The following is a 25,068-nucleotide window of genomic DNA, read 5'->3' on the forward strand; positions in this document are numbered from 1 at the left end:
AATTAGTATATCATTTATAATTCATTTGAATTAAATTTTTTGAAGAATCAATGATGATTAAACATAAATGGTAAAGAGAAAAACTTGTGTAAAGATATATGCAACACATCATATTGGAAGACAAATGTATTTATATATTTTTGGCGTTATCATTTATGACTATATTTTAAATAGAATCAAATTTTTAATATATTATTAAAATTTAATTTGTTATCTCTATATACATACGTTCCTATACATGTTTTGTAGTAATGAATACATTCATTTTTTTCCTGAATACTGTAATATAGAGAAAAACTTGGTTGAAAATAACCCCAACACCTCATATTTACATATACCCAATTATAAATTGATAAATCATTAAATTATAGTCATAGTCCACTAAATCATTAAATATGATATTATGAGAGAGTAACGAGAAATACAACAATGAGAGAAAAAGAAGGAAAAAATCTGAATCAACTCACAATTTAATAATTTACCATTTTATATTTAGATGTATGTAAATATAAAATGTTTGGATTGTCCCCAATCAAGTTTTTTTATTAGTGTTTATTAGTATAGAAGATTAAAATAGACATTATGAATGAACGTTGGGTTAAGAAAAAATATGGAAAAGCATTATCCGCCGCAATAACCAACCACTAAATGAACTTCACTGAGTGGTAGACACGTGTCAGAAATATCAGTAGATAGCCCCATCTCATTCTCCTTCTTCCCTCATCACCCAAACCTCGAACCAAGCACCACATATCCTTCTTAATCTTTGTGGTCCCTCTCCCTCTTTATTCAATATATATAAATATTCTTATATATAAATTCACAAGTAACTAGTTCAGTTGAATTGTTTTTTGGGTTTAGTTTCTTCTTCTTGATAGTGAAAATGGACCACAGTGCAGATGCATTCCGCACTGATTTGATGACCATTACACGGTTCGTGCTTAACGAGCAATCTAAGCACCCTGAATCACGCGGCGATTTCTCCATCTTGCTCAGTCACATTGTCCTCGGTTGCAAGTTCGTCTGTTCTGCTGTCAACAAGGTATATATACTATCACTCCCCATACAATGGCCCCAATATACAATATATATAAAAGGAAAGTTGTTTGATTATGAATATTATCATGCAGGCTGGTCTTGCTAAGCTCATTGGACTTGCTGGAGAGACCAATGTTCAGGTAACACCTTCAATCATAAATATGAGGCGGCCGAGGCTCTCTCTTAGTGGGGTCTTTAGCCGAGGCACACTGCATGTCTTAATATTCTTGCATGTGTAATATGGTGTCCATTTTTATTAATTAGTTTTATTATTTGGAATGAAGGGTGAAGAACAGAAGAAACTGGATGTACTTTCCAATGAAGTCTTTGTCAAGGCTTTGATAAGCAGTGGCCGAACTGTATATCTTTGGAATCTCTTATATCCTCCTAAAAATACCAAATATTAATATTGAAATAATAATTATTATTATTATAAAGTATTAGGTTTATGACTATTGGCTTTAATTTAAACAGTGCATATTGGTGTCTGAAGAAGATGAGGATGCAATATTTGTGGAGCCTTCTAAGCGTGGAAAGTTGTTCTCTATCTCTGTTGCTAACTAGTATTTCATTCATTGATTCTGATATTATTATCAATTAGTATGATTTATTTGTTTATTTAAATAATGATCCAGGTACGCTGTTGTATTTGACCCACTGGATGGTTCTTCTAACATCGATTGTGGTGTTTCCATTGGCACGGCATGTTCCTCTAACTTCTTTATTTTATTATAATATAATGTTTTCTATACACCCAGATTTTTTTTCCAATATAAGATTAGATATTGTCTTATACTTTATATACAATTGGAATAAATGTATTATATGCAAACATAAGTGAAAACATTATTTTATGAGGAAAAAAATGTATGAACCATAATAGCATCATTCATTCATGTTTGAGTGTCATTTAATCTTCAAAAAAAGTAATAAAAATAAAGAGCGAATGTTATATGACTATGTATAAATTTTTATACATTTGCATAGATATTACAATATTATTTTATTTTACTTGTGTATAGAGGGATTAATTCTGGATATTCTGGTTGTGAATTGAGAATGTTGTAGATTTTTGGTATTTATGCGTTGAAAGATAACCATGAACCAACTATAGAAGATGTTCTGCAACCTGGGAAGAACATGGTAGCAGCTGGTTATTGCATGTATGGAAGTTCTTGCACGGTATAATATTAAACCCCTTATTCTTATTTATCTTTGGCCCTCTATTCCTGATAAATTTAAATTAATGATATTGTATTGTTCTCAGTATCAATTTTTGTTCAGATTTTTTATTTGTGTGGGATGAATTGATTTCGCAGCTTGTGTTAAGTACTGGAAGTGGTGTTAATGGTTTCACTCTGGACCCATCTCTTGGTGAGTTCATCCTAACTCACCCTGACATTAAGGTACTACTCTTCTACTCACTTATGGATCACTGCAATAAATTAAATCATTCTTCTGTTTTGTAATGTGCCTCACTGCTCAGCTTTTACAAAAAGCATTTACTGCATATTTCTCAATTTATTAATTACCAGGCCATATTATCTTTCTTAATTTATTTTCATTGTAGTTAAGATGATAGCTCAACCACAACCCTTCTTTAATGGTTCTATTTATTGCATTTCCTTACATTTTTGTAGATCCTAGAGAAAAACATTTAAGTATCTAATTTAAGTATATAAAGGTTGTATGTCAAAGTTTTTGAGGGCTTATAAAAATTGTAATAATGAAATATTTTTATTCATTGTATATCAAAAGAATTGAATTAAATAATATTTTTATAATAAAATTTGATCAAAAGAAGTTCGATACGAATCATGAATATACTTTCTTTTTGACTTGATTATTCTTACTTATTAGATACTTAAATCCAATATTTTTTTTGGGATCATCTTCTTATTGTGTGATAAACTGTCTTATACTTTTCTATATGTAATTTAGACTCTTAATTTAACCATGCATCAATGTTATACTAATATAAAACAATGATAATTATAACAAACAAATTTCAAAAAATAAAAAAAATAACATAATTATCATGTAGACCTGTAATAAATATTGGGCCTATTAATTATGGGTTTTGTGGTGTGCATTTGCGGCACACCATCTAGTAGATAAGATCTATTTGTTATTAATGTAGGTTTTGTTTTCCTTTAATTCTTTATATAACAAGTCTTAAATATCTTAACATTCTGAATGTGGAGATAACAGAATGGAACTAGAATGCAGGATGTTTTGTTCTATTCTCTTCGGCTACATCCATGTAGTATAACCAATATGTTTCACTTTTTATTAACCTCATGCTATGTTCTTTTCTATTCATAAAATATATTGGGCTTACAGAACCCATCACGTTTAGCAAATACCCTTTGTACAAAGTAATCCATTGCCACATCCATATGTTATGCAAAATATGTTTAAATAAGCTTGACTATTAAGGTTTGTTTGTAAGTTGATTTTTAAATGGAAATTAAGGAAAAATGAAGACTTGAGAATTATCTCATAAGTGTATTTTATGATTTCCAAATCTTTTCATTCCCTTCTAAAAATCAACTCGCATACAAACCATTAATTAATAATCTCACTGGCTTAAGTGTATTAATCCATAGTGAGTAAATAAGGACATGATCCATCTTTATATCTCCACATGTGCCTAACTTAATGCACACATGTTATGTGTGGTTTTCTATGTAGATCCCAAAGAAAGGCAATATTTATTCAGCGAATGAAGGAAATGCCAAAAACTGGGATAGTCCTACTGCCACGTATGTATGAATTCAGTAACGTTATAACATTTTTAAGAACTTTAGTGTAATTTTTGGAAATCTTGTAATTCCTCTTACACTTATGTTCAGCTATGTGGAGAAATGCAAGTTTCCAAAAGATGGTTCATCCCCAAAGTCTCTAAGATACATTGGAAGGTATCATGAATTTCCAATCCTTGAGGGACTGTAATTTGCTTTACTGCACTTGCTTCATTCCTCTTCATATATCTCATCATGTCAATTGCCACCACCATGAAATTAATTCTTGTGAACAAGCCATGCATATTCTCTTGCTCTTCTTGATTTATTTCTACATAGGAGATGAATGGTATAATAGAAGACCAAAAAAATGTAACATAATCAATCAATGCTTTTGTTAAATTGATAATTCAATTTGTTTGTTCAATAAAAAAACAAGGTGTTCTGAAGAATCTAATAGATAAAAAATGTTACATTTATGCTTCAATATTTTTTCCCATTTTATGACATAGCTGTACATTAACAGTATGGTAGCTGATGTTCATCGTACATTGCTTTATGGAGGGATCTTTTTGTACCCTGCTGATAAAAAGAGTCCTAATGGAAAACTTCGGTATGTCATGTTCAACCCATGCATTATTTTTTCTAAGCACATCCTTCTACATTCATTTAATAATGAATGATTTTCTTTATAAAAAAATTGGTGACATTATTTGTTTAGTGTACTCTATGAGGTTTTCCCAATGTCATTCTTGATGGAACAAGCAGGAGGACAATCTTTCACTGGCAAGGAACGGGTAATTTACTAAAGATTTCATAAAATACAGTTCCTACCAATTTCATTTCTTCAGTTTGTTTCAAGAAATTAGCATTCTCCATCTTGGTTGGCACAAATGGTTAAAGTTTATAGATAACACTATAAACTCTCCCTTTCACTCCTAGTCTATGCCTTGCGGATTCCATGCATGCCACTAACTCTTGAGCAAGACCAACAGCATTGGAGTAATGATTTCATTACTTCTACAAATAAATTTGACAAAGAATTCTAACCTAATGTAAATTACAATTAAGATTATATATGAGCTGAAAGCCTTATATACTTGATGGGAAATATGATCTTGCTCACTTTAATGACAAACTTTATATTGATTTGGACACCCCATTTACTGGACCTTGAAATATGACATATTTTGATACACACATTCATCCACATAGAGTATCCATACTAAGTGTCCAACGCAATTGTACAAAACATATAGTCCATTATTATTACTATTTTTCTCCCATTTTTTTAGCATTGACCTCTATATGTTCTCTTGCAAATGTAAATTACTACTTGTTGTGACCGTGGAACCATTGCCAAATAACTGATAAATGTTGTGTGTTGACAGGCACTTGATTTGATTCCAACAAAGTTGCATGAACGGTCACCAATATTCCTTGGTAGCTATGATGATGTTGAGGAAATTAAAACTCTTTATGCTGCTGAAGCTAAACAGGAATGAACCTGTAAACCGTCCTTGTGTTCCTCAATTATTAAACAATCATCTGGTCATGTATATGTTCAGAGAACTTGTTATTGTTCTTTAGGAAGGAAAACAACATACTTTTTCCTCTTCTCGTATATCCAAGCATGTTTTCCCTCTACTTGTTTATAAGTTAAATTCGATAGGTATTGTGGCATACTAGTTATCATTTTATATGGATAAAAATACCATATCTCATGATAAACACTTTACTCGATGGTCAATAGCATTCCACATATTTTTCCTGATGAACATTGTTTCTTGTGGCATTGATAGCTATGAACTTAAGATTGCTTGCATAATCAAGTCCAAATTACCATACCCGATACAGGCCTGACACATTTTTTGAATAAAGAATAAGCAGCCAAATTAAAAGGTTGCACTTAGGTATCCTATTGCAATTTCAACACATCTCAAATTTAATAGTTCCACTATGACTTGTAATTTCAGTTTAACATATCCTTCAAACCATGGATAGCAATCTTGGTAACATAGCAAGCATTAACAGAATGACACCAAGTTACCTATCCCTCTCAGTCTCTCAGCACAGATATCTCCTTTTGTAACCAAAAGTGAAAAGGAAGTAAAGAAAATACATCAAATCAACAAGCAAAGCTTGCCCTTATGGGGGCATTAATACTAGTAACACACTGCAACTAAAAGCCTTGTCTTGTACTTTCTATGATTCTCATGCTCAAGAAAATTGCAAACTGACTTTTTTTAACAGAAATCACTAGAAGACATGTAAATTCAGGAACTAATCTAATCATAGGCAATGATAACTATTTTAGAAGTTATACAAATTCATCAATAATAGTTCCTTGTCATTGAAACGATTACATAGTTTGTCTGTCCATGTTATGCAGTCCTCAGTGGTGGGGAAACCAATATCACTCCATCTCCTCTAACAAACAGGAAAGGAACTGTTCGCTTTGTAGTCTGAAAACCATAAATAAAACAAATTATTCAAGGGATATTATCTTATTTTCATAATAAATGAAGCTTGCATTAGTTGCATTAGATAAGAGCAGATTGACGGTTGATGCAGATTTGAAACTAGAAATATACATCCAGTATTGCCCAGATATGAAACAAAATCCCAAAGATGTTCTTTTTCTTTTCAGGACTGCATGTCTCTTTTCACCAAGACACCAACAGATAATGAGTCAAGCTAATAGCTCTCTACACACTTGTTAACATGCAATTTCTAAAATAACAAGACTAACCAAGTGGGTGGGGGCAATAATCTATATTCTAATCTTAAAGATACGCAGAATTGTCTAGCTATTACAACCCATATTGCTCATGGATAAGCACCACATCTAGGCTTAGCACTCAAGAGATGGTTCTACAATCAAACTTCATTCAAGTTCAAACAAAGTTTCTCTTTCAAGATACCTTATAAAGTATAAACACCTCTTCTTAAATGGCAGTAGGTAAGTAATGATGAATGCTGCACACTATATATTGCTTATTAACAGCAAAATAATCGACAACGTTCAAACTTTCCAGCAACCATTCACAGTTCTACCATTTAGAAAAAAAGATATTTGCTGATTACAACTTACCCTCACAATTTCTTCATATGTTTCATCATCGATTTCCACAGTAGTAACAACTTCTTCGACATCACCAAGAATCATATTAAGATGTTGATCATAAGCCTACAAAAATACAGGTTATGAACCCAGTAGAAAAAGCACATATTACGCCGATGATATCTTAAAGATCAAAATAGACACCAGGGGGCTGTTAAGGAGAAAACCAGGGAACAAGAAAGAAGCAAATACAAAAATAACAAAATTCAAAAATAATTCCCTCTTTGCAAAATTTTATTCAGGCAGCATATAATACAAAACAAATTGTATTTTATCTATGTTAGTGTTACCAGACTAGATTTGTATTGAATACAGTATTACCCCAATTATTGACAGAAAGATTTATTGGCCATGTGGCAAGCAAATCATTGGGCGGAGATAAGTTAAGGTGTTATCTTTGTAATAAGTCTGAATCCCTTATAAACCAATGTTAGTGCAGATACTAAATTTAATTCTACTAAGAACCCTTTTTCCAATAAAAATGTCACACTTAGGACTTTAAATCCAATAATGTTTTATATTAGCTAAAGCACAGAGTCTTGACATGTCTAATTCAGTCAGGTAATTTAGCACACCTTAATAAAAGACTATTCATACTTTACACTGAAGATGGGGGGATCAAGAAAAATATGTTAGTAGTGACTTCAATGAAATCAAGACATGTTAGATTGATTAAAAACTGACAACTTAAAAGTTTGTAATGATATAAATACAAGTAATTACATAAATTATATAGTTAAACATAGTGATTGGCAACCAGTTGCAAGCCGGAAAAGTGAATTGTAGCAGGGAAATAGAAGATCTTCTTCGGTTCAACAGGTTGACATGGTAAAGCAAATTATTTTACTGAAATTATTAAACATGCCACAGATGCATGCAAGGTAGTTAAAATCGAGATTTTACATAAGATCGGGAGGGGAGTCAAAGATCGTAAACGTAGGATCGTAACACGACTCGTAAGATCCTACTTATTAATATATACATATAAACTCATATATATATATATATATATATATATATATATATATATATATAACTCATATTAGAGCCAATCCTTATTTTTTGATATGCTAGCTACATAAGATAAATTAGTGAAAGAATCAGTATTTTAAAGAATAAAATTAAGATTGTAAAAAAACTCATTACAATCCAATCCTTATTTTTTGATATGCTAGTTAAATATGATAAATTAGTATACCCATATTCTAAAGAATAAATCTGATTGTAAAAAAGTCCATATTTTAAAGAATAAATCTGAGTGTAAAAAGGCTCATTCAGCCCAATCCTTATTTTTTCCCTAGGGTTGCCCATTAGGGTTTCCTAACTTTTCCCTTCAGCCGTTTTTCTTCTTCTTCCTCTTTTCAGCCGTTTTTCTTCCTCCCTTCATTTGAAACATACCATGGCTGCTGTGTGCTGGATCTCAAAACCAGAACAAGAAGTTCTGATGATCTTTTTGTGTTCCTATCTTTCTACTTCTTTCATCCATCTTACGAATCAGTGCTAGATTGAGAGACAACAGAGATGGAAAGAGGCAGAGAAGAGTGAATATGGGATCGACGGGATCGTCGATTCAACCGATCCTACGCTCCAACACGACGATCCCACACGATCTCACGGAGCCGTGTCCAGAACTGAGATCGAGCACGGGTTGGGTGTTGAAGATCGTAAGATCGCAACCAGAACAAGAAGTTCTGATGATCCTTTTGTGTTCCTATATTTCTACTTCTTTCACCCATATTACGAATCAGTGCTAGATTGAGAGACAACAGAGATGGAAAGAGGTAGAGAAGAGTGAATATGGGATCCTACGCTCCAACACGACGATCCCACACGATCTCACGGAGCCGTGTCGAAAACTGAGATCGAGCACGGGTTGGGTGTTGAAGATCGTAAGAACGGACGATCTCACGAGTAAGATCGCGATTTTGACTACCATGGATGCATGCATCCCTATTTTCAAGTTTGACACTAAAAGTTTTATCTCACCAGCCACATCATGCATTTATAATAACAAAATGAACTCTGAAACTTCTATAGTTCTACCAAAGTAAGATTCAAATAGCAAACCCCTCAATAAATTAAACTACAAGCTCATGACAAATGACAATATTATAGTAATGCAAGAATAATAATTAAATAAGTACAAGCATAAAACATTGCATCAGATTACTCAAAGTCCTAGTAAAAAAACATTAGTAGTAAATTGTAATAACTTCTAATCCTAATTTTCTTTTCTTCAAGAAATAACAATTGTTCTAATATGTTACTCTCAGCTCAGCAGTAAAATCTCATTCAGTATAAGATGACTTAGAAACCCTAACATTTCACACTAAATCAGTTTTTTTCTTCATTTTATTCATTTCAGAATCATCAGCTAGAAGAAACCTCTTAACCTACTAAAAATAAAATAAAAACAAATATGGCGAAGTTAACAACCATATACAGAGAATTGAAACCACAAATACTTAATCCCTAATATCAAGTAGCAAATCAAACCAATTATTCTTACAAAATGTTATTAATGAAAACAGAAAATGTGTTGTGAACCAAACAAACCCTAAAGAAACTCAATATTATAAATAAATTGAATCAAAAATTGAAAAGAAGAGAGAATATGAGAAGAAACGTACATGAAGCTTTCCACGAAGCTCTCGATCAGAACGGAGCTTGACGTAGATACGTTCGTCGAGGCTGAGTCTGATGAGATCCAAAGGCTCCTTCACTGCGCTCTCTTCTTCTGTAATACTCGCCATTCTCACTTTCTTAACCCTTCTTTTCTTCTTCTTCTACTCAAGTTGTGAAACTGTTTAATACAGATACAGTTTTCTTGTATAAGAAACAAGGACCATTGTGACGGGACTACTTTGGGTTTTGCATCAACCTAATGGATCATCGATGAATAATACTGTTGGGCCTAGCATTAAGTTTTTTTTTTGGTTATTTTTAGATGGAAAAAAGATTAACATGCATTTATAAAGGAGTTTATGTTGATCTAGTAAAATAAGGTCTGCTAAATTTACAGAAAGATCAAAATATTAATACTTAATTTTTATGAACGATATTTATTAAGAGTGACAGTCATACATCCTAAAAGAAATTCGTTTCTTACAAAAAAAAAATTGAGGATACCTTTAACATTACCAAATAAAAATGAGTTTCTTTTTTTTTTTCATTTGGCATTTGTGTCTTTTTTTATAATAATAGTAGAGAAAAAGATATATACTATGATATTATTAGATTTTTTTTTACAATTTCATCTCATCATTCACTCATTCATATTTAGTTTGTTTCAATCTTTATAACAATAGATATTACAATCATAATAATATCACTATTCAATTAATTTTCTTTCTTCTTTTCATAAAAATATCATTTTCGTCATTCATTTGAACATTAATATCAATTAGCAGTAATAAAATGTCACGTATAAAATGAGATAGAAAATAATATAATTTTACTTTGCTTTGAGTGTAACATGGATGAAAATTGTCCATAGTCAATTGAGCCATTAAAACTTATCCAATTAATTAAATTAACTTATTCATGAAATTAAATCCCATCCAATGCATCAATTTGGTGATTAATTTGACAAACCTCCAACTATTTTCTTTTTGGTTTGGCGTCTAAATAAATTTTCACTTTCCTATACCCATGAAATATAACCCATTTCCATATTATATTTAATTCAATCTCTAAAATTAAAATAATATTTTTATATAAGATCGAGATAATGTTTGATAGCAGGGATATATTTTAACATATTATAGAGAATATAGTATATGTAAATGTGATACTTGAATAAGTTTCATTCTCATGTTATATTAACTTATAGGCAATATAAAATATTCTTGAGAATTTGAGTGATTTTTTTATTGATGATGTTTGCAACATTATTGATGAAACTTTTATATGGTGGTATTGATGTTTTATTTTTATATGAATCTTTTCTCTGCGAAACTTTCCCATATTCTATGAAGCTTTTATTGATTATTACACACCATCCAATATTATGCATGAATATAAAAGGAAAATAGAAGATTTTAAAATAATCTCATAAATGTATTTTATGACTTTTAAGTCTTCTATTTTTTTCTCTAAAATTCAATTCACAAACACACCCTAACTAACATTAATATTAAGATAAAAATAAACTAAAAAGACTTAGACATCTCACTCACCAAGCCACAAATAAGCACCGAAGCACCAACCTACGTAATTTCTTATGTGGGAATTAAAATTGACTTCACCGCCTGTTAAGAGGTAAGAGTTAAAAGAGTATTTTACACGTTTTGTGCACCCGATACCACATTTTATTCAAATAAAAATATTCTCAAATACTTAAAAGTTTTTTATTTTCTTTTGTTTCCAATGACAAAAATATTATATTATATATATATAAAGATATAAACATTACATTATATTATTATTTTTTTTTTGTTTTTTTCAGTTATTGTCTCCCGGAGAGGATTCCTACCCATTATATTCACATTTTTATATGAACACATGTGCACATGATATGAGAGCTGCACTATGGTCCCTATTAACAGCTGGCTTCATTAACTATTTCTGCAAGTAGGACTATTATATTGTAAGTCTTAACTACTATATTGTAAAGTCTTGACCCTATAAAATGCTATTTGATTATACCATGAATGAACCCATTTTTTCCTGAGTGCTGAGTATTGTGTTTGGTGGGAGAGAAAAATCCTTGGTAAGTTAAGCATCAGATGAAAAATTATTTGTTATTCGTTTGTGTGCAGACTCTGCCATGGTAAGATAGTATTTATCAAAATCAGCTGCAGAGTCTGCCACAAAAGAATACCAAAGAGTTTTTCTGCTTTAATGTTTTGCTTGGATGAGCTTGGTTGGATTTGAAGGTTCTTATTTGCCCTTCTCATTCACTGTGGTTTTATTGTTTTGGTGTTTGTTTATGGTTGCATAATTGACATCAATAGTTTCTTCTTTTAAATCTTACAATAATTGAATCATTTTCATTGATGGTTTAAGACTTTAAGCCTTTCTCTTTTGTTGGTTGATCATATTTATCCTCCAATACAAGATCTTACTTTTTAATACAATATGTGAAGCTCAATTTGCTTTATATAGTTTCTGGGTTGATTTCCATTTCCTGCTATTGAAAAGGTAGGAATTGACCAATATGTTTAATCATAGAAATGTTTGCTTTCTAGGTTGATTTATATTTTGGTTACTGAATGATAGGAAGAAAATGAAAATTTTGATCTGGGATTAACAAATTTAGTTGATCATAAACATGTTTAGCTTTTCAGAACTCCTAAGCAAATGTTAACATATTACTATTATATATCAAGTTATAACCTTCCTATTGGCCTTCATCCTCTAAAATATCAGCACTTTTTACAGGCAAAGAATTACTTGTTACTACTATAATCTTTTGATATATTGCCACGATTGTTTAATATGAACCAGTACATGTCCACCTTTAATTTCCTTATAGGCTTCAGAAGATGAAGAAATTGGCCTTGAAGTTCGTGTAAAAGAGTGCAAAAGAGCTAGGGAAGCTAGAATCCTTTAATACATATCTCAGTTTTTCTTTAACAGAATTATTTCTTCATTTCTGGAATGTTGCTTAGCAATATCATTTGCAATTTGACATTTTTAATTAAGTTAGAATTTTGACATTTTGACCTTTCCTTTCAGAATATGATATATTTTAAATAACATTATTGGATAAATAAGCTCCAAAGATATGTACGTGCTGCTAGAAGTAAAAATTTTGATTCACATATGAGACATGAGTAGAATAATAGTTTTGTTCAGGGATCCCTTATCCATATTCATGTTCTTTCCTTCTCATTTCATTGGTAAGAATTCTTATTATTTCTAAGTGCAACGTCTGTTGAGTCATGTTCAAATGAGCTGGTCTTTATATAAAAGAATTTTATCAGGGAGACTTAAATGACCCGTTGCTTGGGCTATGAAGTGTCTTAAATTTGTATACAATAAAGAATTAGTATGCTATGAATTGCTTCTATAGTTCTTTACCTACCTCTTCAAGAAATTTTTGGATGTTTACTAACACCAATACAGATCACCTGTCCAAAAGTATATCCGAAACCATGTCCCAAAAATGTGTCACAATTTTATTGGACGATGATAAGATTTGGGACATACTTTTGGACAACTTATCTAGATTCCATTAACATATCTTTTGTTTAAATGGATGGTTTGGATGTCCTTGAGATTATTAGTGAAGAAGGAATGTTAAATAATTCCAAACTTTTGTCTTTACTATTGTCCTGTCCTATTACGTTGAGTTAGACTTTTTCCAGAGAGACTAATTCAATTTTGTAGTGTATTTTGAAGGGTGAAAATATAAATTTATTATAAATTAAAGGATATAAATGTCTTTGTCCTTTGATTTTCCAATGTTATTTCCAATAACTGCCCATGAAGAAGAATCCCACACCATGTTATGTTAGTTATGAAATTAGTACACTAATTCCTATATCATGTAAATGAAATATGTTATGGTATGAGATACAATTCAGCCACAATAGCACCAACAGCCATGACCAAGACCTCTCCTAAACCTAGTCCTAGAGCATGGAATAAAAGGGTATATCCATAGGTCCCTGCTTTGAACTTTGGATGTAAGAGACAACAATGGAGGATTTGAATGAAAAATGGGGCACCTAATAGGTACAAGTTTTGATCCACCTGAATGAGGTTCTTTCTTTTGGTTCCTCTATTTTATAATTTAATAGAATTAGCTCAATTTATTAAATGGGAGAAGATCTACTTACTTTAAGAGTAAGTTAAAAAAATCTTACTTCATATCTTAGCCATCAATTTAGGAAAATTTAATGGTTCAGAACTACTAACTAATGCTAAACATTGAATTTTCCTAGAATGAATGACTAATACGTGAAGTAGGTTTTTTTAACTTACTCTTGTAGTAAGTGAATCTCATCTCTTATTAAATATGTAGGGAGATAAGCTGAAAGTCAAATTTTGATTGGATGTCTACACAAAGCCATTTTATACACCCATTAAACTCATTGAAATAAATATAATGGAGTGATAAAGTTCCACATGCCTCAGCACAACCTTGCATTTGACCATTAAAAAAACTACAGATGAAAGCACTACTATAGGGAAACTGTTGTATCATAATCTATATTCAATAAGCTCACGCAATAAGCCTCAACCACAACATAAGCTATCTGAATTTTCCATAATATTTAAGAATTTTTAAGTTCAGTTCCTTAGCCATAAGCTTCCCATGCTTTCTAAGGAAAATGTATCCCTCCCCCTCATCATTGTGGACTACTCCATGGCACCATTCTCAGCAGAATGAGAACTCTCTTTAAATCTGTGAGCATCAGAACTGTGTGTGGAACCAATAAACAGGTAAGACCCAGTTCCAACTGTGGAAGTGCAGAGAAAACCTCAATACGTGTCATTCATGCCTCCTCGACCATCTTCTCCCAGTCTTCATGGGACAACCGGGTTTTCCTACCACGACCACCGGTGTTATCATATGGTTGGGCCATTTTTCTTAGAAACTGCATCCAATCGAAAAGATTGACGTTATGCAATCAAATATCAGATATTCATGTTACTAGCATGCAACTCTAATTATGAATTATGCCAAGATATGAAAACGGTGACATAACTTACCATCTCTGAAAGGTGAAATCACAGTAATTTCCCCCAAGGTTTAGCATTTAACACCACCAAATGATAAAACAGATACTAGTAAAAGGAAGGTGAAAACATGAACCTATTGTATTCAGCATGGAGTCTATCTGCATCTGTGGCCTTGAACCTTCCTACCAGTTCTAGTAGTTATGAGAACATAAATCAAATTTCAGCTATGGGAACCTACATAATACTATTGCACAGGGACAGAACAAGAGTTTCAAGTGCTCCAAGGCAAGATTTGACCCTTTAAAATTCTTCACTTACAAAAAGCAAACTAATCATAGCAGGAGTAGGAAAACAACTGCATATTGTACAGAAGTTGCAACAATCACCAGAGCCAACAATTCTTTTTATTTTACCCCCCTTCATTATTGAAGATATCATGGTGGGAAAATTGGAGCCATAAACCATGAGGAGAAAACTAGAAAGAGCACATACTCGTCAATTTCATAGCGCACCCTATTGAGATTTCTTCTAGCACCTTCAATAGTCTGCCTCCTCACACTCACAATAAGTGCTTCAAAACAAACATCATTGATATCATATTATGAGCCTCATCAAATACAACAACAGATTCTTTCTGCATTTCCTTCGATATAATACCAGCCATCTTTGGATCAAGCAAATACTGATAGATATAACCACCAGTCCACCACAATCGCAAACTACAAACATGTCGTGTCAAAAAGTAAGGACACCACCCCTTCTCCTTTCCAAAGGCTCTCAAATCCTACAATCACACACAAGTCTTCAACATTGTAAAAATTCTAGTAAAATCCAACAAACACTACAATGCAGAACATCAGAAAATGAACAAAATAAAAATTTCAATCAACCACTGTTAGATTTTGAACATTCTTTTTAGAATTAAGGAACATCCAAACTAATCAAATTTTCAGACAACCATGCCCAAAACAAATCAAAATTCAATGTTCAGTCAACCACGGTTCAAATTTCAAACATTCCAGAATAATAAGTTAACAATCAGAAACCGATCAACATCAAACATCCCACTCAGCCACACTTAAAATTTAAAAATTTCAGAACTAGGAAACATCTTAAACCAACACCTAACATTCCTGAATCTAAGAACACCCAAAGCAAATTAAAACTCAAATTTTCAGTCAAGTGTAGGACTCCAAACACTTCAAAACAAGGGAACAACAAAAACGGATCAAATTCAGACATTCCATGTAACCACACTAAATATCTCCATCATTCCAGTTCCAGAAGCTGGGACCATCCTAAACCAATCAAAATAAAAAATTTAGCACCTAATCTTATCATTTTGCACCCTAACCCAAGAAGCAGTGAATTTCATGCATCCAGCATCAAGTGAATCCCTATTCTACGGTTGAAGAACCCTCTGATCAACACATATATTCTACCGCGACGCGGCGGGTTCTAGGTTATGGACCTGGTAATGATGAAGGAGCTTGAGCTGGGCTAAGGTATTCTCCATCTCGTGAACTGTCCGGGTGCAATAGTGTACTTTTAAAGTGGAATTGGATTTGGAGAGACCATAGCTTGTGATTAGAGAGAGTAAGGCTATGCTTTTGCCTGTGACAGTTGGCATATCAAGGAAACAACTGGTATAAGGATCCGTTTGCGAGTTAAGTTTTGAAGTTGAAGAAGAAAAGAATGGAAAAGGAAAGCTTGAGCGTGATCTCACAATAAGTATAATTCAAGACTCTGAAGTCTTCCTTTTCCATCATTTATACTTCAAAACTCAAATTGCAAATGGACCTAACACACTTTTCAGGTCGAGCACGTAGGAGTATTGTTCTGGGTAAATGTTGTCGTATGGGAAGTATATTGTTATGCCTTCTATTTCGAACTTAATTGTTGAAGAATGAATGGAGCGATGATGGTATTACTTGTTTGGTTTAGGGTTCATGAAGTTCTTAACTTGCTAAATCACTATGGTCCTTCCTCAATGACAGGAAAAAAACTTAGTAGAGTAACTAAGATGAATGCCACATGCTGGGTATAAAAATATCCCCTAAGAAAACATCTTTTAAATATGAGAAAACAAATGTATTAATTGAATGTATAAAATTTTATACACTCTATTATTCACCATTTATTTTTAATTATTATTAATTTTAAAAAATAAATAATATAAATGAATGATAGATAAGTATTGATTATGTTTAAATATTTACATTAATTGTGCATAGATATTACCCTATTTAAATGTTTTCATACTAATATTATTGCTCAAATAAAATATTATCACTAATTTTAAAGAAAGATATAAGTTATTACAATTTATCTTTTCTTTAAGTTTGTAAAGTATTTTTCGCTAGATGATATTTACTCCATAAAAATAAGAAGTTGAAGCTAATGTGCATCTTTCTTTTTCCTTTTGTTTTAATGGACAAAATCAGAAAAAAGATAGTAAAATGGGTAAAGCAATATTTGTAAATAGAAAATACATTTTCTCTTTTTCCCCTCTATAACCAAAAGGACAATTTGGACTAGTTTAAGTTGTTATTATATGTCAATTTGGATATGATCATCATTAGAGTCAGCATGAACACTTGAGCTTGGATGCAACTTCTGTTGTATACAAATAAAAGTAAAATATGGTCTTTTAATTTTGGTATCTATGAAAAAAATAATTTTATAGGCCAGTCATTGGAAGGACCAAATTCAAAAAGTATCACATGGACAATATTTAGAACAAAAACATAATATTAATTAGGGTGAGCAAGACCCGACTTTATCCGATCACCTGGTATGACCAGATCATGATCAGACCTGAATAAGGTCAGGTCTAGGACTGTATTCGGGTTCAACAATTAGACTCAGTCAATATTTAAGGTTGGGTATGAACCAAACATGACGTGTCCCATGGTCACTCACCCAACATGTTTGTATGTGTTTCTATTCAAATGTGTACAGAGTAGTGACACATTTTGTGGTAAAAAATATCATTAATTCTCCAATTTTTTCATATATATGATTAATAATATATACATATATAAGTTTATATGTCAAACTACATATTCATGATAATAAATAATATTGAGAAAACTTTATCTAAAATGAGTATGCATTATATTTAATCAGATTTAGGTTTAAAGGTTGACTCAGTCGATTTATGGTCTGGTTAGCTTTAGTTTTAAAGGTTGACTCAGTCAATATTTATGATTTGATTAGCTTTGGGTCTAAATCCGAATTCAAAAAAGACCTAGACAATATTTAGAATCGGGTAAGAGACACGCTTTAACCCGTCCCAATCCACTTCACGCCCACCCCTGATATAAATTAACAACTAAGACTAAAATAAAAGATAAATGAGTTTATAAAGGATTTTAACTAAAAAAATATTTTCATAGTAACCAAAATAAAAATACCATATTTTAGAGGGAATAAAAGTATAAATGTATGTAGAGATATATTATCATAATTCATAAGTTAAATATTTTTAACTTGAATGGTAAGTACGTCTTATAATAAATAAATCTATGGAAGACGAGTGGAATTATAAAATATGGGTAGGTATCTCTTATAAAATGAATGGTAGGTATATTTTATAAGAAATAAATCTATAGAAGAGAAGTGAAATTATAATAAGTAACAAAATTACCTTAGTAAATGTTTGACATTTTGTCGAAAGAGAGTGAAAATAAATAAATGAGAAATATAGTGATTTTCTTACTGGTTGGTTTATAGAAAAAGAAAAAAAATAAGTATTCTTTCTTCTCAAACCTTTTCCTAAACTAAAAGAGAGGAAATGATTTTTCTTTTCAATTTCTCTTTATCTTATTCTCTTTCTCCCATCTTTCTATGGTACAAAATAGATTTGAAAGCGTCATTATACATGGACAATCCATATTAACCAACATAAACATCTCATTGTTACTTCAGACAAATATTTACCAGGCCTGACTCCTAATATATTAGCATATCATACACTTTTCCTAAGTGTATTTACATATTCTTTTAAAGAGAAGAATCATGTGTTTTAATAATATTATTATATCATCTATCATTCATATTTAATTATTATTGATTATTAAATATAAGTAACAAAAAACTCATTTAATCTTATAATGTAGACTTATCATCCCCTATTTTAAAAAGTGTACTATTCCATGTACTATTGCTTTGTGATTGGTCATGAAAATAATTAATTATTAAAGTTTTAATTTAAAAATATTTTTTCAACAAAGTACCAATCGTGACACTTTTTATGAGATAATACATGTGCTCCCAATAGGGATGGACATCTTCTATCCAAAAAATGTATCACTGCATATATCATTGCTTTGTGATTGATTAGGAAAATAATTAATTATTAAATTTTTAACTTAAATATATTTTTTCAATCAATCTGACACATTTAGTAATATTATTTATGGTACAATAGATATGTTTCCCTTTAGTAGACCCATTCAACCCAACATCTTAGTATTAGTTAAGAGTCTGTTCATTTAGTAAGGAACTAGCAAGTTACCTGTGCATTTGCACGGGACGATATTTTTTGTCGCATGATTAAGAACACATATTATATTTGCATTTATGGTTAAGAATATGTATGTTGCTCGTGCATTCGCATGGTTAAAACCATATATGTTACCAGTGCATTCATATTGTTAAAAATTATTAATTATATATAAAATCATACGGTCAAACCATATGGTTTAACTGTTTAAATCGGATAAACTTAATATGCGTTATCTACTGGTTTAACATCTTGCTCGACTTTCTCAACATTGTTTTTTACACATACATAACATGATATAGTTAGTAGTATCCTATTAATCAAAAAAATCATCAATAAATTTATAAGATTCTAAAATAAGATTAGTATAAAAATAAATATTATTTAACTCTAAAATAGCTACAAACAATATGTTATGATTCATATTATTATTTTAATATTGCTATAGTAACATTATATTTTAATATTGTATAGGTAATCATATTCCTTTTATTTTTAAATAAATCACACGTCATGAGGGACCTTTAGTTTTGATGAGAGTTTGACATATATCATGAGAGCTTAAGAGATTGACACATGTCATGAGGGAGTTTTTTTTTATTATATAGGTAATAAATTGATTTATAATTCACAAAATTATTGTATGATCAATGACAATTAACAAATATTTCTACATGTATTTACAAAATTGGGAGGTATATCCAAATCACGACAAATAATATGCCATCAAAACTCAACCAAATTCACCTAACCATTGCTATAATGACATTCCAATCTCAATTTGAGTGGATTTGGAATCTAATATAACAAATATGAATTGGTAGATTATCATAAAGTAAAGATTTAATTAACATTAACACTACTTCCTTTACATTGAAAATAATAATAAATTACTTAACATAGGATTGTGTATATAAAATAAAATTACACAATAACAAGATTTCAAATGCTTGATTCCTTAAGTAAGGTTTCGGCTCCAGTTTTTGTAGATAAAAAAAAAAATATCTACCGGAAGAGTTAGCTCCACATAGCTGTGGATCGGTTCGGATAAGATTGCCTCCGATGTGACAATACTTGTGTGAAACAAAAAAACCTACATTTGTATCGTATGAGAATTTTTCTTTTCCCTTTTCTTCAGTGTGAAACTTTTCCGTTTTCACTTTTTTGAGTTGCACAGGATATGTTTCATGTGAACTTCAACCCTTGATTCCCATCTTTAATTTCTAGAAAAAAGGTGCAATTTTTGTTTCTGGGATTGTCAGGTTCTTTGTAAATTTTCATCAGATAAGTAGCTAAGGTTTAACACTCAGGCGCTACAGAATAGGTTCTTTTCGTTGCTTTTGTTTTCTGAACTTTTCTTCATCATTTCCAGTTAAGTTATGATTTTTATGTTATCTGAAATGGTTTTGGGGAGAAGGGTTCTAATCTGATTTTCGGTTTTGTTTTTACCTTGAGGGGATAAAGGTAATAGCTGGGTATTGAAAAAGGTATTGGATGATTAAATAGACTTGGGTTTGAAATGATTTTAATATGTGGATTTCGTGAGAAGCATTTGAAATGTGTATGAGGTAGGAGTTAAGGGGTAATAGGTTCATTAGTTTGGTCTGAATTGTTTGTTTGTGAGAATTTAGAAGCAATGGAAGGGAATTTGTCACAGGGAGGTATGATTCAAGGTGAGACTTCTTTTGGCGGTTTTGATTTCCCTGAACCAATGTGGGTTCATTGTTTAGCAAATAATCCAAATACCATGAACCAACATGAAACTCATCCTTGTGGAGGGTCTTCAGTGCATCCCTCAGTTAACGAGGGTTTTCCGATTACACTGGAAACCTTGCAGAACTGTGACCAGACTATGTCAGCGAAGTTTAGCAAGGGGGATATAAGCAGAAATTCATCAAGTGATGAAGATGAGCCAAGCTTTAATGAGGGCGACGGTGAAGGTCGTTATGAAGTGGCTAGAGGGAAAACGGGGTCACCTTGGCAGCGGATGAAGTGGACTGACAAGATGGTACGGCTTATGATAACAGCAGTTTCTTACATAGGTGAGGACACAATTTTTGATGATGGTGGCGGAAGAAGAAAATTTGCAGTCATACAGAAAAAGGGTAAGTGGAAATGTATTTCCAAGGTCATGGCTGAAAGGGGTTATCATGTTTCACCTCAGCAATGTGAGGATAAATTCAATGACCTTAATAAAAGGTATAAAAAACTTAATGATATGCTTGGTAGGGGCACTTCTTGTCAGGTTGTTGAAAATCCGGCACTGTTGGATGTGATAGATTATCTTACCGAGAAAGAAAAGGATGATGTTCGCAAAACATTAAGCTCAAAACACCTGTTCTATGAAGAGATGTGTTCTTACAATAATAAAAATAGATTGCATTTACCCCATGATCCTGCATTGCAGCGCTCACTACAGGCCGCTCTCAGAAATAGAGATGACCATAATAATGATGATATCAGAAGGTCTAATCATGATGAAGACGATGAAGATATGGAAACTGGAGATCAAGACTTTACAGATAATTATGCTTCCCATGGAGATAGTAGAGGAATGCATAACCCACTAGGAGGAGCTATGAATAAATTGAGACAAGGGCAAGGCCAAGACGATGCTACTACATATGTGAATTCTTTAAACTGTCAAGAGCACAACAAAAATTTATATCCCCATGGACAGATGATGGTCCAGTCTGACATGAATCAAGCTTTACATGAAAGCACGAGAGCAACTTGGTTACAACAGAAGCGATGGACCGAATCTCGCTCACTTCAGTTAGAAGAACAGAAGCTACAAATTCAGGTCGACATGTTGGAACTAGAGAAACAGAGATACAAGTGGCAGAAATTCAGTCAGAAAAAAGACCGACAGTTGGAGAAGTTGAGAATGGAGAATGCAAGAATGAAACTTGAAAATGATCTTATTGCTTTAGAGCTGAAGCGAAAGGAAATGGACTCCGACTTTAATTAGGTTGGTAGTTTTGCAAGCTTTTTAGTAATTACATCACATGCATGGTGCTCCATATTTTTATGTCTTAGGTAACATGTGGTTTCTTTAGTTGGAAGTATAAATTTTTTATTTTGGCGAAACAGTTAACCCGCCTCCCCCCTCCCCTACTAGGTATTGTTTAGACTTTAGATCATAGTTATATGGTTCACAATGCCAGTTCCAGTGTGTGACACTCGGCTCTATGCAGTTCGTCACTTCTTACATCATTATGAATATAAGACTTCTTTTATAAGGAACCCGGAACATGGTACGCTGATCCTAGTACGTGGTACGCTGAACCCGATACATAAGCTAAATGATGGAATCATGTAACTATGGTTTAGATTAAGGAATTTGACAATTCCAACATGCAGCACGGAATGATTACCAGTTAGGTTACAACTTCATTGTCCATGTGAAAATACTGGGTGGCTGAACTTCCTTTCATATTTTATTTGGAAATAATAAAATATTTTATATTCATGTTAATTTTATATTTTTATATTTCAGTTAGGTTACAAATCTTGAAGTAATTGATTGTCGGAGCCCTATGCGACAAACTAACTTAATATATGCCATCAGTATTAGTTCTATTAAGCACTGCTGTCCATATAAAAGATTTGACCATAAAGGAGTGCACACTTTCAAAGGGGTTAATCAATAACTAGAAGAAAACTAGCTCTGTTCCTTTTATTTGGGTTAGAAGACAAATGTAAAAACTCAAGGAGTGAGTTCCAAAGGAAAGCCCCAAATCCATTGACTGCTAGAGATCATGTCTTAAACCATCCTCCTTAGGATAATAGTGTGCCTCTCAAAGGAAAACTCAAGGAGTTTGTTTTTCTCACTATATTTTCAAATTTTCAGTATTGCATGGACAAAAATTAGTTTTTTTTCTGTGAAGTATTTTTCTCTTGTTATTTAGCTTATCAACATTCACCTTCCATGTCTCATGACTCTTCAATAGGGACAGATTCTTTCTTCAAAAGCTCCTTTGGAAGTTCAAATTTGCTTCTAAGTCAAGTATTGTATTTGAACAAAGACCATGATTCATGATATGATAAATTGTAGATTCTTAGATCTAAATTGATTTACCTCCTAATAGTTTTGTGCTGTGTTTCTAATACAGAACAGTTACTTTACATGCCGGGAAATGAGTTAGATATGGAGCAGGAATCTTCAATTTGTCATCAGGGAGCAGGAGACTAAAGTTTTGTGGCATTTTGCATTATAGGATTGCTCACTGAGATTGAGAGAAATGTTCAGATTTTACATGGAAGCTTCCATCCTAGGAAATTCTATGGTGGAATATGTATTTATGGCTTCTCTGGCAGTCTGGTATTCTGCATCACCCTCCCAAAGAGTTTATTGGTAGATGTGTGGAAAGATTGTGTTATGCAAATGGATAGAGGAACTGTTTTTCTTTCTTTATTTTACTTGTATTTTTTAAGAGGATTATTAATCCTCTGCATTTTTACTTGTTTAATAGCTAAATGGATTCTTCAGTTCTTCCAAATAAGAACTTTAGAGAAAAGTTAAAGTTCCAGTTAGAGAAAACTTGCATTTCTTGTATCATTTTCTCTCACAAGGTTACTATTGTGTGAATTAAAATGAATACTAAGATTTAGCGGTGCTTAGAATTTGTTTGCGAGTTAAACTTTGGAGGTGAAAGAGGATAAATAAAAGATTTGAAAGTTATGAATTACATTTGTGAGGGTTATAAAGTCTCCCTTTTCATTTCATTTCCTTCAAAATTTAACTTGCAAACAAATTAAGATGGTTGGTTCATGAGGATACTATATTGGACTGTCCATCTAGAATCTATAATGTAGAAGTCTCTAAGCTCAAGATACTACACTTATTGCAAGTCCTTGACCACATGTACTCAAGATCACATATATATTATGGGAATTAAAACATGTAACAAGATTTAGATCTAAACTCTCTCTAGAAATAGTTTTATATGTTGGACTGATCCATAAGAATGAGATGTCCTACCATGGCCCTGCCCAGCCCGATCAGTCTACTGATTGGTTTATTAAATAATTAATTATTTGGGTTAGTAATGAACTAAACCTGCCCCATGCTATGATTGATTGGTTGTAGAAGGCCTTTGAGCTCTTTGTAGCTTTAGGTATATATTTGTTGTCTCATAAATTGTGTCACTACATGTATCATTAGTTATGGTTGATCAGAAAAATAATTAATTATTAATTTTTAACTTAAAAATATTTTTTCAACCAATCATAAGCTTGTAGTACGTGTAGTCACACAATTTATGGGACAACAGATGTTGTCGAATAACTTTAAGGATGGAAATGCAAGGATGAAGAAATGTAAAAATGGAAGAACCTTGAGACTTCTGGTTTTGAGATAGAAAACAAGAAAGAAAGAGAAGAGAAAGAAGGGAAAAAATGAGAGATAAGGGAGAGTAAGACAAAAATAATTACTTTTTAATTTTATCTCTATTGGATCAACCGCAATCGGGGAGTTCCAATTACCAGAGAGTTCTATTTTACAAGAGGATAAGAAGAATGAAGATATACAAGTGAGATAATACATTTTGAACCAAAACTTAAAGACAATAATTTTATGAATATTTCCCAGTTATAAACTTTTTCACTCATTCCCTCATATATAGTATGAGATTACATACTGAATAAACCCAATAGTCCTGCCTCAAGTGTGGGTATCGCGCACTTATAGATATGCTCCCATTAAGTCCACGATGTCTCAGCCAACCTATCAACTCTAATACCAATTGTTAGACCCGAATATGGCTGATGAGTCTTTAACCATCATAGAGTTCCATTATTATCGGGGTATGAGAAAAGTTGAGATTCACAAGTGAGACATTACATCTTGAAACAAAACCTTAGGGAATTGGTTTTTTGAACATTTTCAACTTATAAGCTTTTTCATTTCTTTACTCATATCTAATATGTGATTTTACATTTGAATGAACTCAACAATTTCTCATCACTTTAAAGATGGAATTAAATTTAAAAGGGGCAACCTTGTTTGATGGTTTAGTTTA

The 25,068-nt window shown here is 32.0% G+C and overlaps 4 protein-coding genes across 6 annotated transcripts; 2 read left to right on the plus strand and 2 right to left on the minus strand.

The window, feature by feature from the left end:
* LOC109352287 (fructose-1,6-bisphosphatase, cytosolic) lies at window positions 747–5,467 on the plus strand. Its single transcript, XM_019594204.1, has 12 exons — window positions 747–1,042; window positions 1,131–1,178; window positions 1,323–1,397; window positions 1,513–1,574; window positions 1,674–1,740; window positions 2,107–2,220; window positions 2,358–2,444; window positions 3,733–3,803; window positions 3,894–3,959; window positions 4,309–4,395; window positions 4,504–4,579; window positions 5,174–5,467. The coding sequence occupies exons 1-12, from the start codon at window positions 884–886 to the stop codon at window positions 5,285–5,287; spliced, it is 1,026 nt and encodes a 341-aa protein (XP_019449749.1). The 5' UTR covers window positions 747–883; the 3' UTR covers window positions 5,288–5,467.
* Window positions 5,903–9,709, minus strand: LOC109352288 (sm-like protein LSM3A). Its single transcript, XM_019594207.1, has 3 exons — window positions 9,537–9,709; window positions 6,877–6,972; window positions 5,903–6,247 (listed from the first exon to the last, which is right to left on the minus strand). Exons 1-3 carry the CDS (start codon window positions 9,657–9,659, stop codon window positions 6,167–6,169), a joined length of 300 nt encoding a protein of 99 aa, XP_019449752.1. The 5' UTR covers window positions 9,660–9,709; the 3' UTR covers window positions 5,903–6,166.
* LOC109352807 (DNA repair helicase XPD-like) lies at window positions 14,145–16,563 on the minus strand. The gene is made up of 2 exons (XM_019595001.1): window positions 16,010–16,563; window positions 14,145–15,322 (listed from the first exon to the last, which is right to left on the minus strand). The coding sequence occupies exons 1-2, from the start codon at window positions 16,166–16,168 to the stop codon at window positions 15,098–15,100; spliced, it is 384 nt and encodes a 127-aa protein (XP_019450546.1). The 5' UTR covers window positions 16,169–16,563; the 3' UTR covers window positions 14,145–15,097.
* LOC109352289 lies at window positions 20,121–23,603 on the plus strand. Of its 3 annotated transcripts, XM_019594209.1 has the most exons (3): window positions 20,121–20,279; window positions 20,510–22,016; window positions 23,161–23,603. In XM_019594209.1, exon 2 carries the CDS (start codon window positions 20,682–20,684, stop codon window positions 22,014–22,016), a length of 1,335 nt encoding a protein of 444 aa, XP_019449754.1. In that variant the 5' UTR covers window positions 20,121–20,279; window positions 20,510–20,681; the 3' UTR covers window positions 23,161–23,603. The 3 variants fall into 3 exon arrangements, with proteins under 3 accessions (XP_019449754.1, XP_019449753.1, XP_019449755.1); XM_019594208.1 differs by having other exon boundaries at window positions 20,121–22,016; XM_019594210.1 differs by having other exon boundaries at window positions 20,121–22,016; window positions 23,166–23,603.

The sequence above is a fragment of the Lupinus angustifolius genome, chromosome LG07 (genome assembly GCF_001865875.1).
Source record: "Lupinus angustifolius cultivar Tanjil chromosome LG07, LupAngTanjil_v1.0, whole genome shotgun sequence".
Taxonomy (NCBI): domain Eukaryota; kingdom Viridiplantae; phylum Streptophyta; class Magnoliopsida; order Fabales; family Fabaceae; genus Lupinus; species Lupinus angustifolius.

Bases quoted from the DNA above. Each gene is read 5' to 3' on its own strand.
- LOC109352287 (XM_019594204.1), top strand. From the start codon at position 884: ATGGACCACAGTGCAGATGCATTCCGCACTGATTTGATGACCATTACA. The intron at 1,398-1,512 runs GTATATCTTTGG...TAATTTAAACAG, and splicing joins TGATAAGCAGTGGCCGAACT to TGCATATTGGTGTCTGAAGA. The intron at 2,445-3,732 runs GTACTACTCTTC...TTTTCTATGTAG, and splicing joins TAACTCACCCTGACATTAAG to ATCCCAAAGAAAGGCAATAT.
- LOC109352288 (XM_019594207.1), bottom strand. From the start codon at position 9,659: ATGGCGAGTATTACAGAAGAAGAGAGCGCAGTGAAGGAGCCTTTGGAT. The intron at 6,973-9,536 runs GTACGTTTCTTC...GTATTTTTGTAG, and splicing joins AGCTTCGTGGAAAGCTTCAT to GCTTATGATCAACATCTTAA. The intron at 6,248-6,876 runs GTAAGTTGTAAT...TATGGTTTTCAG, and splicing joins CATATGAAGAAATTGTGAGG to ACTACAAAGCGAACAGTTCC.
- LOC109352807 (XM_019595001.1), bottom strand. From the start codon at position 16,168: ATGCCAACTGTCACAGGCAAAAGCATAGCCTTACTCTCTCTAATCACA. The intron at 15,323-16,009 runs GTCCATAACCTA...GTGTGATTGTAG, and splicing joins AGCTCCTTCATCATTACCAG to GATTTGAGAGCCTTTGGAAA.
- LOC109352289 (XM_019594208.1), top strand. From the start codon at position 20,682: ATGGAAGGGAATTTGTCACAGGGAGGTATGATTCAAGGTGAGACTTCT.